This window comes from Drosophila melanogaster, chromosome 2L (genome assembly GCF_000001215.4).
Source record: "Drosophila melanogaster chromosome 2L".
NCBI lineage: Eukaryota > Metazoa > Arthropoda > Insecta > Diptera > Drosophilidae > Drosophila > Drosophila melanogaster.
The window spans coordinates 10,457,656-10,475,650 of NT_033779.5; the positions used below are offsets into that span (position 1 = coordinate 10,457,656).

At 39.7% G+C, this 17,995-nt stretch overlaps 2 protein-coding genes across 6 annotated transcripts; one reads left to right on the top strand and one right to left on the bottom strand.

Moving 5' to 3' along the window:
* Positions 1-2: 2 nt before the first annotated feature.
* LManII (Lysosomal alpha-mannosidase II) lies at positions 3-4,817 on the top strand. 2 transcript variants are annotated; one of them, NM_135564.4, is made up of 10 exons: positions 3-307; positions 793-1,163; positions 1,225-1,430; positions 1,489-1,625; positions 1,729-1,862; positions 2,225-2,865; positions 2,926-3,146; positions 3,214-3,625; positions 3,688-4,130; positions 4,189-4,817. In NM_135564.4, the coding sequence occupies exons 1-10, from the start codon at positions 197-199 to the stop codon at positions 4,753-4,755; spliced, it is 3,243 nt and encodes a 1,080-aa protein (NP_609408.1). In that variant the 5' UTR covers positions 3-196; the 3' UTR covers positions 4,756-4,817. The 2 variants fall into 2 exon arrangements, with proteins under 2 accessions (NP_609408.1, NP_723591.1); NM_164929.2 differs by lacking the exon at positions 1,729-1,862 and adding an exon at positions 2,007-2,140.
* An 867-nt stretch (positions 4,818-5,684) lies between these two features.
* Positions 5,685-16,694, bottom strand: RluA-1 (RluA pseudouridine synthase 1). 4 transcript variants are annotated; one of them, NM_164932.2, is made up of 11 exons: positions 16,627-16,694; positions 13,821-14,671; positions 8,703-8,795; positions 8,560-8,647; positions 8,281-8,503; positions 7,634-7,721; positions 7,219-7,439; positions 6,967-7,157; positions 6,662-6,889; positions 6,283-6,599; positions 5,685-6,230 (listed from the first exon to the last, which is right to left on the bottom strand). In NM_164932.2, the coding sequence occupies exons 2-11, from the start codon at positions 14,514-14,516 to the stop codon at positions 6,156-6,158; spliced, it is 2,220 nt and encodes a 739-aa protein (NP_723594.1). In that variant the 5' UTR covers positions 14,517-14,671; positions 16,627-16,694; the 3' UTR covers positions 5,685-6,155. The 4 variants fall into 4 exon arrangements, with proteins under 4 accessions (NP_723594.1, NP_723592.1, NP_723593.1 ...); NM_164930.2 differs by having other exon boundaries at positions 13,821-14,830; NM_164931.2 differs by having other exon boundaries at positions 13,821-14,830; positions 16,493-16,694.
* Between the last annotated feature and the right edge of the window lie 1,301 nt (positions 16,695-17,995).

The window sequence follows — 17,995 nt, forward strand, 5'->3', positions numbered from 1 at the left end:
GAGCAGTCCGCATTGAGAGGCCGATGCGATCGTTTGGGTCGGTTGGAACTTTCTCTATAAGTCGGTTGTTCCCGCAACCTCTGTGTGCCTGTGTGTGTATATACATATATATATATCGTGCAGTACTGTGCAAGTGAAAAATCAAAAGTTGAATGTAAAGTGCACAAACGTAAATAAATAAAATACGAAAAGTGCAATGTCTGCGAAGACTTCGGTGTGGCTGGTGTTCTTTTGCGCCCTCGGCTGCCTGATTCACGATGCCGATTTGCGGAGTATTCAACCAAAAGCATCCCAGTGCGGCTATCAGGTAGGTTACTTAAACCATTCTTAGAAAAAGGCATAGAAATGGTGGGGCATGCAACATGTTGCTTGCAGCCTTGCAAATACAGAAAACACCTTCTACAGGTTCAGTTTAAAGTAAGAATGGAACTGATTACTGGTATACAGTATAAACGCATAGGGTATATAAATTTGCCGGCAATCTCAGCATTAATTTGTGAACAAATGCAAAAGGTGAAAAATAAAGGCAAATAAGCTATTCGATTTTGCACTGATAAGCCTTAAGCAAAGGAGAAAAATGATATAGGACTTGAGACAGTTAAGTGCCGATACACTCAACTCACTAAACTATTTCAAAATCGTAAAGCAGATGAAATGAATGAAGTTCTGATATATTTATTGTAATTTATATAAGCAATGCATAGCTTAGTTAGAAATTCTGAATGGCAAGATAAAGAGGATTTAATAAATCTGAAAAAAATAGATATAAATATTCCAATTTTGATTTTTCAGAGCTGCCATCCAACCAAACCCAACATGTTGAACGTGCACCTGGTGGCCCACACACATGACGATGTGGGATGGCTGAAGACCGTTGACCAATACTACTATGGCAGCGAGACCAAGATCCAAAAGGCTGGAGTCCAGTACATAATCGATTCGGTTGTGGAGGCTCTGCTCAGGGATCCCGAGAAGCGTTTCATCTATGTGGAATCTGCCTTCTTCTTCAAGTGGTGGAAGGAGCAGAAGCCCAAGGTCCAGGAGGCAGTAAAGATGCTGGTGGAGCAGGGAAGACTCGAATTTATTGGCGGCGCCTGGAGCATGAATGACGAGGCCACCACCCATTACCAGAGTGTGATTGATCAGTTCTCCTGGGGATTGAGGTATGTCTGAATGCGCTGATACATTTTTGTATTAACTATTAAATGAGTTTTTCAAATGCAGACTTTTGAATGATACCTTTGGTGAGTGCGGACGTCCGCGTGTTGGATGGCAAATAGATCCCTTTGGTCATTCCCGTGAAATGGCATCCATGTTTGCGCAAATGGGTTTCGATGGCATGTTCTTCGGTAGACTGGACTACCAGGATAAGGACGAGCGTCTGATGACCAAAAATGCAGAGATGATATGGCATGGATCAGCGAATTTGGGTACTTAACTTACGCTCATTGTAAGACCTTTTAACTAAATCTACTTGCTATATTTTAGGAGAGGAAGCGGATCTGTTCAGTGGCGCCCTCTACAACAACTACCAGGCACCAGATGGCTTCTGCTTCGATATCCTATGCAACGATGCACCCATAATCGATGGCAAACACAGTCCCGACAATAATGTTAAAGAGCGCGTAAGAACTGATACCATATGTGGTCTTTTTTATGTTTTACTCTGGCATTGGTTGAGCTTCTGTTATGTCTTTCATTTGTGTATCCCATTCCCATCATTATTAGATCGATACGTTTTTGGATTTCGCCAAGACCCAATCGCAATACTACCGCACCAACAATATCATTGTCACAATGGGCGGTGATTTTACATACCAGGCTGCTCAAGTTTACTATAAGAACCTCGACAAGTTGATACGGTAATTGCATATTGTTATGTCCTTGCGCAGCTAACTGTTAAAGAAAGCCCCTTCAAATTCCAAATTGTTCTGTCCAAAACTGTGCCGTCCGTTATCATCCCAGAAACCTAGTTCAATTTGACTGCCATGTGTGTGAAAAAACAGGTGGATGCATTCCTGGCTTACGTAACGGAAATGGCCGAACACTTTCGCACGCCCAACGTGATTCTGACCATGGGTGAGGATTTCCACTACCAGAACGCTGATATGTGGTACAAAAATCTGGACAAGCTAATTAAGTAAGTAGGGGCTTTCCTTAACAGAGCTTGGCGATGAGAAAAGGCATAGGCACTATATAGTTCCCTTTTTTTACCTACCCATAGATATGGCAATGAACGCCAGGCAAATGGTTCGAATATCAATCTTCTATACTCCACTCCATCGTGCTATCTGAAATCCCTGCACGATGCCGGTATCACCTGGCCAACCAAGAGCGACGACTTCTTCCCATACGCTTCCGATCCTCATGCTTACTGGACGGGATATTTCACATCGCGACCCACCTTGAAGCGATTCGAACGGGATGGCAATCATTTCCTGCAGGTCTGCAAGCAGTTGAGTGCCCTGGCGCCCAAGAAACCCGAAGAATTCGATCCCCACTTGACCTTCATGAGGGAAACGCTCGGAATAATGCAGCATCACGATGCCATAACTGGAACAGAGAAGGAAAAGGTGGCTCTGGACTATGCCAAGCGGATGAGTGTTGCCTTCAGAGCTTGTGGAGCTACCACTCGTAATGCCTTGAATCAATTGACGGTGCAATCGAAGGATAATGTCAAGGATACGTCGGCCAAATATGTGTTTGAGTTCAAAACGTGTGCCCTACTAAATATCACCTCGTGTCCCGTGTCCGAGGCGAACGATAGATTTGCTCTAACCCTCTACAATCCACTGGCTCACACGGTTAATGAGTATGTGAGGATTCCTGTGCCATATTCCAACTACAGGATCATCGATAACAAGGGTATGTTGCATAGAAAAAGCTGGAAGAGATTCAGTATAAACAGATGATCATTACTTTCAGGTGTTACTCTGGAAAGCCAAGCTGTTCCGATTCCCCAAGTGCTGATCGACATTAAGCACAGAAATTCCACAGCCAAATACGAAATTGTTTTCCTAGCCACCAATATTCCAGCTTTGGGATACCGTACATACTATGTTGAAAAACTGGATAGTACCGAGGGTAATACTAGATCAAAGGCTTTGCCGAAAAGAACCTCCAGCGTTACAGTGATTGGAAATAGTGTAAGATATTAACACAGTTCTATATATATAATTTATATAAATTAATATATTTTTTTTATGTTTCTAGCACATTCAACTTGGTTTCGACACCAATGGTTTCCTTTCCGAAGTCACTGCTGATGGCCTAACCAGATTGGTCAGTCAGGAGTTCCTATTCTATGAGGGTGCTGTTGGAAACAACGCGGAGTTCCTGAATCGATCATCTGGTGCCTATATCTTCCGACCCAACGAGAACAAGATTCACTTTGCCACCGATCAAGTCGAAATTGAAGTCTACAAGGGTGATCTGGTTCATGAGGTGCATCAGAAGTTCAACGATTGGATTAGCCAGGTGGTGCGTGTTTACAACAAGGATTCATACGCCGAATTCGAATGGTTGGTTGGACCCATTCCCATTGATGATGGCATTGGCAAGGAGGTGATTACTCGCTTCAACTCTGACATCGCTTCGGATGGCATTTTCCGCACCGATTCAAATGGTAATTCCGAGGAAAGTCATAAGTTTTAAGATCAGATTTTCAAGCCAAATTACTTCTAACAGGTCGCGAGATGATCAAGAGGAAAATCAACCATCGCGATACGTGGAGTGTGAAAATCAACGAAGCCGTTGCTGGCAATTACTATCCCATTACGACTAAAATAGATGTGGAGGATGACACAGCCCGCATGGCCATACTTACGGATAGAGCCCAGGGTGGTAGCTCCTTGAAAGACGGATCCTTGGAACTGATGGTTCACCGTCGTCTGTTGAAGGACGATGCCTTTGGTGTGGGCGAGGCCTTGAATGAAACCGAGTATGGCGATGGACTGATTGCCCGAGGCAAGCATCATCTGTTCTTCGGCAAGTCGACGGATCGGGAAGGTGTTTCCCTCAAGGGAATCGAGAGGCTAACCCAGCTGGAGAAACTGCTGCCCACATGGAAGTTCTTTAGCAATATGGAGGATTACAGTGCCGATGAATGGCAGACAGCTTTCACCAATATCGTAAGTGGCTGGCATACTTATAAAATGAATTGATGTTATTTCAATTGAAATCTTATAGTTTAGTGGAATTTCATTGGTTCTGCCGAAGCCCGTGCATCTGCTCACCTTGGAGCCCTGGCATGAGAACCAACTCCTTGTGCGCTTCGAGCACATCATGGAGAACGGCGAGGATGCATCCTACTCCCAGCCCGTGCAGTTCAATGTCAAGAACGTGCTGAGTGCCTTCGATGTCGAGGGCATCCGTGAAACGACTCTGGATGGCAATGCCTGGCTGGACGAAAGTCGACGACTTCAGTTTGCGCCGGATCCTGAAGAAGCCGCGTTCAACACGTATGCCACATTCTCGCAACCCGCCGAATCCGTTCACCTACTAAGTGCCGAGAAGCCCATGTTGGGTGTTAAGTACGCCGACGAAGCCTTGCCAGCTGGACAGCTGGGTGCCGAGAGCAATCGCATTAGGCGCGAAACAGAAACGCGACAGGAGAAAAAGGACGAGGGACGCAGCTCCAAGTCGACTGAGGGTCCTTACAACTCCTTCAAGTCAGATAGTAGCAACCAGGAATACATTATCGAGCTGAGCCCAATGGAAATCAGAACATTCATTGTATACCTAACACCAGCGTAAAATACTTTTTTTTACTCTAAAGCAACGAAAGTATATGCTTAATAAAATTTAATGAGTAATATAAACTAGAGATGTTTTCTTAAGCATTCATTATTTGTATATCACAGAGTGTCCTGTAATTTCTGAATCTCCTGCTGCTGAAGATACTTTGAATTTCTTTCTGTGGATACTTACTAGTATAACAATACATCTGGATTATAAATTAGAATGACCAACAATGTAAGTTTCAAGGAAGGAAAATCCTTTGTCCTCAGGCGATTGGACTTGATTTATGTGTTTTGAGATGTCTTAAGAGGAAATGTTTAAAATTGCGGTCAGAAAAGAATCTGTGAGGTATACATATATTGAAATACTTTAAACTAGAGCAACCTCAGGACATGGGTATACTATATGCTACCCCTTTTTATTACACTGCAATGAGAACTTGAAAAACAGACGTTCCAAAATTGCAATGCGGATGACTTAATATTAATCATGCATTCCTATTTAATAACCCCAATTTTAATTTTTAGCCAGGGGCACGAACTTACTTGAATATACATGTGTGGTGTACCGACTGCAGTCATTGCTCAAATGTTTAATAACTTTCGTGCCACAAGGGGTAACAAAAGTCCAGTTAGCACATATAAGGGTGCAAGTGCTTGTATGTTTACCCTCTTTAATAAAAAATTCATCTATTACTTTTGAAGCAGTACGAAGTAGTAGAATGCAAAAGCGTATTTTAATGAAAAAAGTTGAAAACTTTCATTGCAAAAGGGGCGGCAAGTCGGTTTTGTACCATTTGTTCTTATTCTAGATTTAATTGCGTCTAGTTTTCTCATTCGTTGGGTTTTCAGGGACTTTAATGTTTAAGCACTTACCATCCAAAGAGCTTTTGAATATATGTTTGTTGCAGATTTGAATTCCTTGAGATAAATGCGGCACATTTTCTAAGAAACATTTGTAAAATTTTATTTATATTCACTTTTTCCGTATATGATTTTTGCTTTACACTCATATAAACTAATTTCTATAAAGTTGTCTATTCCGATTACAGTATAATAATATATTGCCTTTCACATATCATTAATTCAGATAAGTGCATGTCTTGTATACATATAAATATACCTAATATTTTGTAGTAAAAGCTTCGAATTTATTTGCACGTCTTTTCAGCTCTTGTATTAGCCTATTTGTGGTTGATTGTGAACTTTGATAGGATCCTAGAATATATATATTTATATATATTTTAATACAATCGATCTAAACGCCTTTGTGTATATAGTAAATATTATCGTATAACGCATTAACAAAAGCGTACGCATGCTATCCAATCTTAAAGGCACATCTTTTATGTATGATATATAGAATTTTGTTTGATTTTGGTCTGTTTGGTTGCTAACATATGCACTATTGTATACTCATGCCGAGTCTAAGTGGTCCCAATCGTTGCGGGCCCAATTCGGTAACTCAGTTTCGTACTCCCATCCAGGGCCCTAGAAAATATATAGTTATTAAATGATTACAGTTTGTATTTTAATTAATTACCTTGTACTTCCATGCGTGCAGATACATTATAAGGTCCTTTGACTTTGGATCACGGTAGTGCACTTTGCACTCATAGCAATGCTCATCTACTGTCACCTTGCCCACATTGCATCCACCTCCATTCAGTGGACTCTCCACTGCATCCAGTGGAGCTGGGCAAATTTCCGAGGAAGACTTCTGTGCCGCAACTTGATACTCCTTGACTGCATTTGTAGTTTCTAAAAGTTTAACACTATTTTCCGGCTGCTGTGGCTCATTGCAAGGTGGTGTAGTTTCCCGCGAATTGACGCATCCATCATCATCGCTATGATGAACAACTGAAAGATGTCATAGGATATAAGATACACTGCATCTTAAGATAACATATGGGTTAACACACCGGAAGTGTGCTCACTGCTGAGACTTTCCCGATCTGCCTCATCCTTGGTGCTCTTGAACATGGATATATCCGAATCACAATCTATGCCCAGCCAGTTCTCTGCATTGTGTATGTTTATGAGATCTCGTATAAGCTCTTCATCCGACTTGCCACCGATATCTCCGGATCGTCCTTTCAGCGGACCGAAGACTTCGTGATTGTACAGTGGATCGTTTAGAATGGGATAACCTACGGAAAATGTGACACTTTCATTTAGTAACTAACTAAGTAAGTATTACAAATCACTATATTCAAGATAAACTCACCTAAATATTGCAAGTGCACTCTTATCTGATGCATTCGGCCAGTGAGTGGTTTGCAGAGCACCACACTGGTGGTGCCATTTTGGGATAGCTTCTGGAAGGTAGTCGTGCAATCCTTGCCCTTGGCCGATACTTTGCACACGCCAATCTTGTAGCTAACTACTTCAATGGGCTCCTTGCACTCCACGATGCCACTGGGAAATTTAAAAAAATTCTTATCTTAAGGTTATCTTTAATGTTAGTATCTTTACTCACTCTGGAAAAACGCCCTCCACCCTGCAGATGTACTCCTTCTCCACCTGCCTGTTGCGAATCTGCTGCTCCATTTGGCGCGCCTTCTTCGGACTGCGTCCAAAAAGTAGGAGTCCCGAGGTCAACCGATCTAGTCGGTGAATTGTGCGTAGATTCTTGAGATTGAACTCCTTGGCCAGAATGAAGACTACGGTGTTGTGCCTATAACGTCCACACGGATGCACCTGTAAGTCACAAGGAGTCACAAGGAAGGATTAGATATATCTAAACAATAGCTAAACCATAAAATCGGCGTATATATAGATGTGCAGGAAGTAGGTTTGGCTGACGGTGATAACATTCAAATACAGCCAAAAGTCGAAGTAATTAACTATTTCTGTATTAAATGTGTAACATGGCGGTCGTTTAAGCCACTTACAGGTATCGATGCTGGCTTATTTACAACTACAATGTCCTCATCCATATGCACAATTTTAATTGGTTGACAAGTCACAGGAACTTCGTGTCTGTAAAGATAGCCATGAAACTGGGGTTAGTTCGATATATCATCTCCATCGGCTATATCACTAGAGATCGGTAAGATTATTAAGATATGCTAAATGGATGGGCAACTTTTACGAGACTCATTCTCATTGGCTCACTGAAGTCTGGTTTAATGGGCTGTATCTTGAAAGGCTTTTCAATTATATGGCTATGGTCGTAAAAATTTATATTACTTTTTATTCATTTCTATTGCTATGTATAGTTGAAAAGACTTGTTTCATTTGACTTAGTTCAGTTAAGTTATAAATTGTAAGTATGTTTTACTAATGAAGTACAATTATTTATAATGTTAGAAAATCAAAAAATCTTAACAAGGTTTTTAAGTCATTGGGTTTGTATTAACTATGGATTATTTATTTGAATTGATGATTTTGGAACAGTTGACAATGTATTTATAATTTATAGCGTTACTTTGCTGGTTTTGGTGAAAAACAAATTTAGAATAGACGGATTATGAAGAGAAATTACACAGAACACATTATGTGAGTTTTAAAATATATAAGTAAAATATGAATATTATACCTGTGAACTATATTGGCGAGAAGATCGTTATGTTTCAGCCGATAGTCAATGGGTACCTTCTCAAAGTTGACTGTCAATGTGCCAGTTTGGATACAACGTTCATATTCCTCAGCGGGATGTGCCCGAAATTCTCGCGAGAATATATCCAATATCTTTTCGCCCACCCAGCGACCTTTTGTAAATGTTGTGAATGTAAAGTAGTACGGATACACCTTGCGTAGACCTATTTATAAATGCATTCTCAACGATAATTCTTTTGTGATGTGCAGAATGACATACCGTTTTCCATATAGTAGGATGTTTCCTGGTATCTTTCATCCGTGAATCCCGGCCTCTTAGCCTTCAATGCTTTTGTCTCCAGTTTAGCCTAAAATATTATTACATCACTTAATGTACTTCACATATCATTGAGTATTACTTACTTTCTTTAGCTCTTTTATCTGATCATTATCGTCTGTTTTCCGCTTTTCTGGAACCTTGATTTTAAGATTCTCAGAGTCCCTGGGAGAAGTAGTCTGTAATAAATAATTAAGAATTTCAAGATATGTAACTAACACATTCTGATTAAGATGCTCATATATCAGCTATAGATAATCCGCAATATCAACCCCAATATTACCCAAATCTATTTTCACCTTCTCCTTCATTTCAATGGGAATTACTTTGTTTATTTTCCCTCCATTAATCTTTGGTAGACCCATTCCATTTGGGTCAAAGTGAGATGCTCTTGGCGGGCAAGTCGGCAGGTCTAATGTTACATTATGCTTTATATTACGTAAGTTCGTACAGATACCTAAATATTGTTCTAGGAACACATATATATATTTATAAACAGTTTGGGATATGTACTTGGCTTCGACGCTTATATGTCTGGTGCCTTCATAGAGCTACTATTGGCTGACGTTTGTCTTTTATGCGCGGTATTCGAAGGTAAGCGGAGCATATTGGACAATTTGAAAAGGATGTAATTGAAATTTGGAAGTTTAACGGACCTCGTACTGTACTGTAAAGTTGAAAAATCCATAAAGCCTCACAAGAATTCAAACAAAGCTAAGTAACAGCATTGAAATATTATTGAAAATCGTACATAATCTTTTTATATGAAATTTTTTTAGTAGTAGCCAAACTTAGTAATCTAAAAAGCACAAGAAAATAAATCTTTGATCAGCTTCTGCCCCCTTTTATTGCCCCCACAAGAGGGTATATTAGTTTCAAGTGCCCGGTATCTGCTAGTCGCATTACTCCATTATGGCATTCCGCTGCTCGTTGCTTTCGTTGGCATTGCGCCCAACGGGTGATGGAAACATGTTGCATGCCCAAAAAGTCGCGCGGGAGAGCCACGGACCACAACCACGACCACGGGGGATACCATGGGCACAGATACCATTAGACGGCCGTCCGGCAGTGCGGGTTGAGATACTCGGCGAAATCCCCGCAGTTACAATGGGTCTAAAACGCGTGGATACACATATGCATGACCGTGTACACCGTGCATATTTGAGAAAAGCAGTCTCAGCCCAGAACAATGCACAGAAGATACACTCGAAGTATATATGAATACGTTTTAAATTTAGATCATTATGAACAGCCGAACATATACTAGCGCTGTTGTACTAACCCAAAATAAACCTAAAACGATGGTAAAAGCTAACTGCAAGTATTTGGTTTTTGGGGCGTGTTTATGATATCATTATTTACCCATAATTCCCATTGAAACTTTTATATCGCGGAATCATAATATGTCCAAATTTTGATTTGATTCGATTTTGATAGAAACCTAAAGAAATATTGAACGTTTTAGATTTCTAATTTATTGCCGGATGTAGAGTAGGGGAAAATGAAATGTTTAATTTATGGTTTAGAAAACTATTTCTTCAGTTTGAACATCGTCTTGTTGCAACTCATCTGGAATTCCGGTTAAAATAAAGTGGGTAACAAACGACTTGTATCCGCAAGATTCAGTATCTACGTTCATCTCGCGCCATGTATGTAATTGCCAGTTTTGATCAACTTCAGATTCGACTAGCAGATAATTGTTTATTTTTGTTTAATTTCAGCAGTAAACACCTGCTCGCAACGAGTTAGCGTTTAAACAAGACAACCCCACAAAGTGATGTACAAACAGGCGGGCAGTAAATATTTGTTACGCTACATTAGTGCATGTCCTCCACTAAAAATAAATCAGTTCTGATTGACACAAGAATTTAAGACACATTAACTAATAACATTCGAAACACACATGCTCTTGGCACCGTTCAAAGTCGAAATATATGTTATTTCCCCTTTTGTTGTTGTTTTTTTTTTTTTTAACAAGTAACTAGAAGAAATCTGACTATCCAGAAATTAGTTGGCTAAAATTTGATCGGGCGAATGATATGCGTTTTGCGTTCGTATTGGCCAATTACCGGTGATGATATCCATTGAACACAAAAATGAATGAAGACCTCCTACACGCCGCCTTCCACGTCCACTCATCCATGGGAGCTGAGTATAAACGAAGATGATCAATTAATTGAATCATTCAACAGCGGCGACCTGTTGCCAGCGATCTTGGCGCACGGCGGTTCCCCTTACCATATCATCCCAACCCACATGGCACCCTCACATCCACAGACGATCACTACACTCAGAGAAAAATCCATTTCGATCTCAAAATCTAGCCAAGATCGAATCGTTCTCAGATTGCAAATGGCTTGGTCATATATTTGCCTCTGTCTCTTATTTTCTCTCACTTGAGATCGTTCTTGTCTCGAAATTTCTGAGTGTAACTGATTATCGCTGGTGTATATAGATATTCTATAAGTATGTAGTATATATACATATATATATATATGAGCAGACATTTGCATATATTCATGAGCATATATATGCACATACAGAGATAGCCGCATAATGCATATTCAATTATACCTGATGACTGCTGGCACGGAGCATATTGGTTTCTCCGGAACTGCCACGGAAATAGTTTCAGTTACATTATATCATATTCTAAATTTGTGCTTTTTTACCAGCCAAATGGAACAGCCAATGCATTTCCGAGGTATTTTCCTGTCGGGAAAGTGTGTTTAAAAAAAGCCTTTTGAATCTTTGATATAAGTGAGTGGCCGGCCGCTTGGAAAATATAGTGTCTCATTCTGGCACCAGGAGCATATTTATGAGTCCGCCCACCCCAAGGCTGTTCATGGAGAATCAGCTGAGGAGGTGCGGGGGCGAAGTACGAATCGCGGGCGGCACGCTTTTATCGCCTGCAAACCACCAATACCACCAATGTGTTGCGCAAGGTGCGAACGGATCGGCGAATGTCTGGAAAAGCGGAAAACTGAATGGTGAAAACTAAAAACTGAAAAACGAGCACTACACGTGACCACCACCACCCACCCATGTCTATGCATATATTAATTATCTATTTTCAAGAGCACTGATCATACAGTTTTAGTTCTGCTTCAAATTCTTTTTAAACATCAATTTTAAAAGAGATTACGTATTTGATCTACGCATGGAAAAGTATATTCATACAATACGCTGCCTCTTGTAAACAAAACATTTTTCATAAAGCAAAACTACGTCATTGAAATGGCTGATATAATAGGCTTAAGATAACTAGATCTGAATGCTAGAGCATTCGGAGGAAAAATGGAAAACAATAAAAAAAAAAACTTGGACAATGTGAGCATGTGACAATGAAAATGGTTTAGGTTTTCTAAAATTGAAAATGACATTGGCACTGTGCTACGGTGGAAAAACCTTTGATATTGGAAAATTCACTTTAAAATATGCTATCTATTGAGTTTATTGAACTTTCATAGTTTCAACTGAGCAACTTTGCAGCCATTCTGAGAATTGCGATGGCGTAGCAGTGTTAGCAATTAAATTGCCCAGGTGATTTGTATCGGGCTTAACTGTATAAACTTAAGCCAGTTTTGATTGAGTAAACTAGATTCCAGTAAGTGGGCATATTCCGAACAAGGCAACTTGTTGACGAATGCATTTAGACCCGGACAAGTGTAAGAATCCAAACGATCAGGCTGCAGGAATGGTCCAATGACATCCTACTCAAGTTTTTCCATAACGGCGCTTCTTGCCTACTTAGCCACATATGATTTTCCAGTTCTTGGCGGCTGTGAAGATCAAACTCGGATATTCTATACTATATATGTCAACTTTATATGTACATATATTGTATATACATACATATGCATTGTGGATCCGCTTGCAGTGGGTTATCTCAGATGGATACTTGTGAATCATTTCAATTAGTCGATCAATAGATTTTAGGCAGCTAACTGGGCAGCCTTTGTTGCAATCAATCAGTGGCAGATACTTTAGACCCTCGAACCACCTCCATCCATCAGATACTCCCTGCCTGCATGTATCTACAAGCGTTAGCTATCTCGCAGATGCAACTAAGTTGATTTTCATGGTCATTCAATGGCAAGTGTAAAGTTATAGACACTGCGCTGTGTAAACAGCCCATGTGCATTAAACAATGGAAAACATCGCACATCTGGGAGCTACTCTACTAGTAGCTACATATATGTATGTATGTATATATATGTTTGGAGTAAGGCTATAGCCAACTATAACCTTGACCAGCTCATTCGGCTGCCCGCTCACCACTTGGCTTATGAAATCATCGGGTTTCAAAAGATAGCCACTGCAAATAGCTGGTAAGTAGGTATATTATAAGGCGGCTTTAGCCAAGCGGAAAATCTTGGAGCCAAAAGAGCTCGATGTTCATGCCGAAAAACGCAACTGAGCTGGCTCCTAAAAACAAAACAAAAAAAAAAACATATCGAGAAGATTTTATTGTTAAATAACATACACACTCGACCATATGCTTTCAAATGTGAAATAATTTGTTATTAATTTTGACATCGCTGTCGGCTTGAATTGTGCAACACCTCGTTATGGGGCAACATCAACGCTTGGAAGACCAATTAGTGGTGGTTAGGTTTTTATTTGCTCACTCGCGGGATTGCGATTTAATTGTGGATTATAGAAAGGAAATCGAGTGTACTTAGTTTACATTATTTTGTGAAAGTGTAAATCACTGCCATATTTTGTATAAGCAAAGAATTAATTAGGCACAAGCAATCACAAGTGATTTGGTTTTCTATTTATTTGCATAACTAATTTTTTATAGTTACATGAGGAACTGAAGAACTTTTTGTGTTTATGTCTTGATTAAACAAAAGCAGCTAAGCAGTAATCCATCAATTGTTTTATCCATTAAGAAGATTTCTGTTTCTTGTTCTTAATTAAGAAACGTGTATATATTATACAATGAAGTATTCAATATACCAATTATGAATGATCAAGAAAACAAAAAAGGCAATGAAACTGCTCCACCCTTTAACGTAACATATTTCCATCATTAAGATAATAGTTTCATGTGAGACTATCTTTCGTATATTATTGTACCACTAAGTTAGTTACTGATATTTTGCCTCAGTGCACTTGTCTACGTAATTTAAGTACTAGCCTTCGCTCAAGTACGAATAGTGCCTATCATTACAAGTACTAAGCAAACTGCAACTCACCTTCTTATTAATCGGCACCTCGGCACTTGGCAAGACCTGAATGGCTGGGAGCGGAGGCGCCGGACTGCGCAGCAGGTTGAGATTGATGGACGACAGGTGATTCAGTTCCTGGTGCGGCAGGCAGTTAAGTGGCTGGACCATGGAGCAGGCGGCCGGAGCTGTCCGTTGGGCCATTTGCACGGGCACCTGGACGGGCACTTGAGCCGTCGTCTGCTGGTTGGCCAAATGGCCAGCAGTTGCTCCTCCGGTGGCGGCCAATAGAGATTGCTGGGCAGCCGTGGTCAGGGGAACGCCACCAAAGGCCGAGTGACCTGCGCCGGCGGCGGGTGCATAGTACGCACCAAGTGGCAGGGAAGAGAACATGGCGGAGTGCATCAGTGCGTTCTGGTTCAGCTGTCCGGCGTTGAGGAGCTGCGGTGCCAGATGGCTATACGGGGATCCCATGTGGAAGTGTGGTGCGCCTGGTGCGGCGCTTGGATGCAAAGCGGGCTGCTGATAGTTTGCCGGCGGTGCTGCTGCCGTATTGGGCGACAATTGTTGCTGCATCTGCGGCTGGCCAGCGAAGATGCCGCCCACCGATGTGGCGCCCATCTTGTCCAGAAACGGCGACTGCATTTGCAGCATCTTTTGCTGGTGCTGCTGGGCGGCCAGGGACCAGGGCAAGTACCAGGCACACGGAGCCGGAGAATTCTGCATTGTTGACACGATCCTGGGCAATTATTCACTTCACTGAGAGGAAACTGCAGATTGGATGGGTTTTTTTTTGTTGTTGATCGAAAATGACATTAATATCGCTGCGGATAGAAAACTTCACGGATACATTCCCGAGTTATACGATCATCTGTTGTTTACTTCGATTGCGATAGCATTATGGCTCTTAAAGTCAATTACAAATCGTTTTGTGTACTTGTACGTGTTTACAAATTGTCTTGGCCGTACATATGCTGTTTCGACTGTTTTATTTGAAAAGTCGAAGCGATTTTCGGGCTTGTATAATGCGAATTAAAAACCTAAACAAACGACTTATTTATTTTTTATAGTGTTTATGAACACCTATACCAAAGCTTGCATATTAGGCTCCACGAAATGCGTTAATTTGTGGTTTCTATTAGCGGATTGGCGTTAAAAAATAGCCCATCGCACACACACACACACACACACAAAAGTCGGAACAATATGTTGATTAGCTTTTGCACTGCATTAACTTTGTCTATCGTGTGCGCGTTAATATTTTTTTAACAATAATATTTTCATTGGCCATACATACACAAGAGCATTATTGGATCAAAGAATTTCTATTCGCATGAGAGTTGTAGATTCCTTTTGCTAAATACAAGCCAAACGATAATGGATACTTTGAAAATACATTTGGAATACACGCGGGGGCCATCTGCTACTTGGCTACTCTAATTGCACGAGACAAAGTCTAATATATCCTCTAGAATACGTATAAACCTACATTCGGAACCGTACATGCGTCTGTCAGAATTCTGGCAAGAAGAAATGCGTATGGGGGTGCCTATATATTGGACTGTTTGGATGTGTAATGGATGGAATAATACGTATACGAGACCAGGCATTAGGAGGATATCGGCTCACGATTTAGAATGTTTAGAATCAGGTATATATATATGTACATATGTATATATAGCGTGCATATATACCTCACCACCTACTGAGACAAATGGCACAAATGCGCACGTGTAAACATTTTCATTTGCGCTAGCAGCTTGTGCTAAATTAAGTTTTTGTATATTACTAGGTCCACTCGGGCTGTATCGACAAGATACCAGAATTTCAAAGAATTATTCGAGATTTTCGGTGCCTTAAGACGCAGGAATGTATGTACATAGAGACATAGAGATATAGCCACATTCATTTTTGTCATCAGTCGTCTTTTGTCTTAGTTCCATTTTATCAGCCACAATTGTGTATCTTTTCGAGTGATTTTAGTACATTTCTCAAACAAAATGCTTGCATAACTATATTATGTGTAGACAATGGGAAGAAAAAATATATTTAAAAAAAAAAAATCATCCTATATATGCGCTCGTGTGAACGTTTCATGTGTAAGTCCCCAGATCTCAAAATCACCAGGATGACAATAGATCATGGGCTTAAAAGCAAGAACAACAAATTTAGTGAGAGATACTTCTATATTTATAAGAAAATTTGTATATCTGCGCCAGCAGAAGGTAAATTCGTTTCTAAACTGTTGGTAAGGAAAATACAAAACTAAAATGGCTCATAGAATTTCATAGAGCACAACATAATAATTTTAATGGACCGTTTTGCGACCCGATGGAGAATGTTTCTTTTAGTTTTGCTTTTCCTATTAATAAGCGCATAATAATCGGTTTATATAGCAATGAATTCTAACATATGCCCAATTATTTGAATCATTTCATTCAAAGTTCCATAGTTTCAGCCACTAAAATCCAATAAAATGTGTCATAATATTATTGGTTATGGAAAATTATCGTTTGTCGTTTATGAAAATTTGTATTCTTCAGCCAAAATGTCGGCGCCGTTGATTATTCACTATTATGTTGTTCGAGTTATGTCGACAAAAATTATGTTTCCTTGAGTATTTTTAGTGTACTTTATTTGCAGGCTCTTCGCATTATTTATGCTTTAAATTAATATAATTAATTTATATAACCGTCACTTGCACATTGATTTAAGTTTCATAGTGTTATTAGATCTTTTCACAAAGTAAACCACGCATTTTAAATGTTTTCTGATCACAAATTGACTGCAAACTCGGGGGAATCACACGCGAATTAGAAGTGTCACGTTTTAATACCTGACCGACGATGGCATTCACGCGGCAGCATCAACTTCCAGTCTCGCCGAGTCCAAAACACCGAATGAAATCAGAAAACTTGGCGCAAACATAACAAACTTGGGTTGCCGTTCGCCGTCGTGGTGAATTTTCCGCTGCACAGTGGGGCAAACCGCATTTTTAATTTTAAAATGTTTGGTAGGATCAGGTGTTTAAATGTTTGATTCAATTTACGAAAATCTCGAGCCGGTTTTGCAATATGGTAAAACAAATTTAAAAACTTTAACATTATAATAAATATATTATTCCCAAACAGTTTTATTCTTACCCATAAAATGCATTTTTGGTCCACTGTATAGTGGTGAATTTGTAACTTGTTTGATGCAATGGTAAGTTGTCAATAAATTACATGAAATGTAGTTTTTTTTTTCTAGCAGTATTTCTTCTAAAATAATTTAAAATCAAGTTTATGGAACTCTTATAATTAAAAATCTTGTCTCATGCGCCAAACAGCAAAATAAATAAATAAATAATTCAATTACTAAAATAAAATACTTTGACGAGTAATTACGCGTTTTATTAGAATGTCTATTTCGAAGTGCACCAATTAAGACCTACTTAGGTAAAGCATTTAATTGTTGCCAAAACCATTGAATTAACCATTAATTTGATTAATTTTTGTGGTTTAAGGCCTTAATCCAAAATTCACCTTTCGCGTTCAAATAAAAAGTCGGGCGACTTGGTTGTGGTTGCACTCGAAATGGAACTGCAACATGCAACATGCGATTGCCTGCTTGCAACACATTCCAACATGACTGTATTAGCATTTTTGTAAAATAAAAAGGATTTTACAAATTAGGCCAGAAATTAGTATCGCAATGGTTTTATGACATACGAAATTTAGCAATTCATCTTCTTTTTAATTTTGTAAAGAACTTCTTCAAAAACAAAATTGTGTAAGTGGTCAGCTTAATTCTATAGGACTTCGAGTAAGTTGCTCTTGAATTTTTCTATCAACTCACTGATGTGCAAAGCCACAGGGACCATTTGACACAATTCCCCTAAACAAATGGTAAGTGTCCTCTGGCACACCCACAATTACTCGTATAAAATCCACTTTTTCGGAATGCTCGAAGCAATTTCATATTCAAAATCATACTTCTGGTGTTGCAGCCACAACCTTCTAATATCAGTTACGACTTGCACCAAATAATCATTCGAAAGAATTCCTCAAAAATTACATACCAACATGAATGTACATATATTCTGAAAACAATGCGTTTGCCTTTTCCGATTGACACAGTGAAAATGAACAAAAGAATGTTGAGGCTGATGATGAGCGAAACAAAAGTATAAAAGATCTGATTCACCAAAAGTGAAATTCGTAACG

Coding starts and splice junctions, on each gene's coding strand:
- LManII (NM_135564.4), top strand. CDS start 197: ATGTCTGCGAAGACTTCGGTGTGGCTGGTGTTCTTTTGCGCCCTCGGC. Junction 1,626..1,728: donor ACAATAATGTTAAAGAGCGC/GTAAGAACTGAT, acceptor CATCATTATTAG/ATCGATACGTTTTTGGATTT. Junction 1,863..2,224: donor AACCTCGACAAGTTGATACG/GTAATTGCATAT, acceptor ACCTACCCATAG/ATATGGCAATGAACGCCAGG.
- RluA-1 (NM_164932.2), bottom strand. CDS start 14,516: ATGCAGAATTCTCCGGCTCCGTGTGCCTGGTACTTGCCCTGGTCCCTG. Junction 8,796..13,820: donor AGGTGCCGATTAATAAGAAG/GTGAGTTGCAGT, acceptor TATTTATTACAG/ACTACTTCTCCCAGGGACTC. Junction 6,231..6,282: donor TGCACGCATGGAAGTACAAG/GTAATTAATTAA, acceptor TATATTTTCTAG/GGCCCTGGATGGGAGTACGA.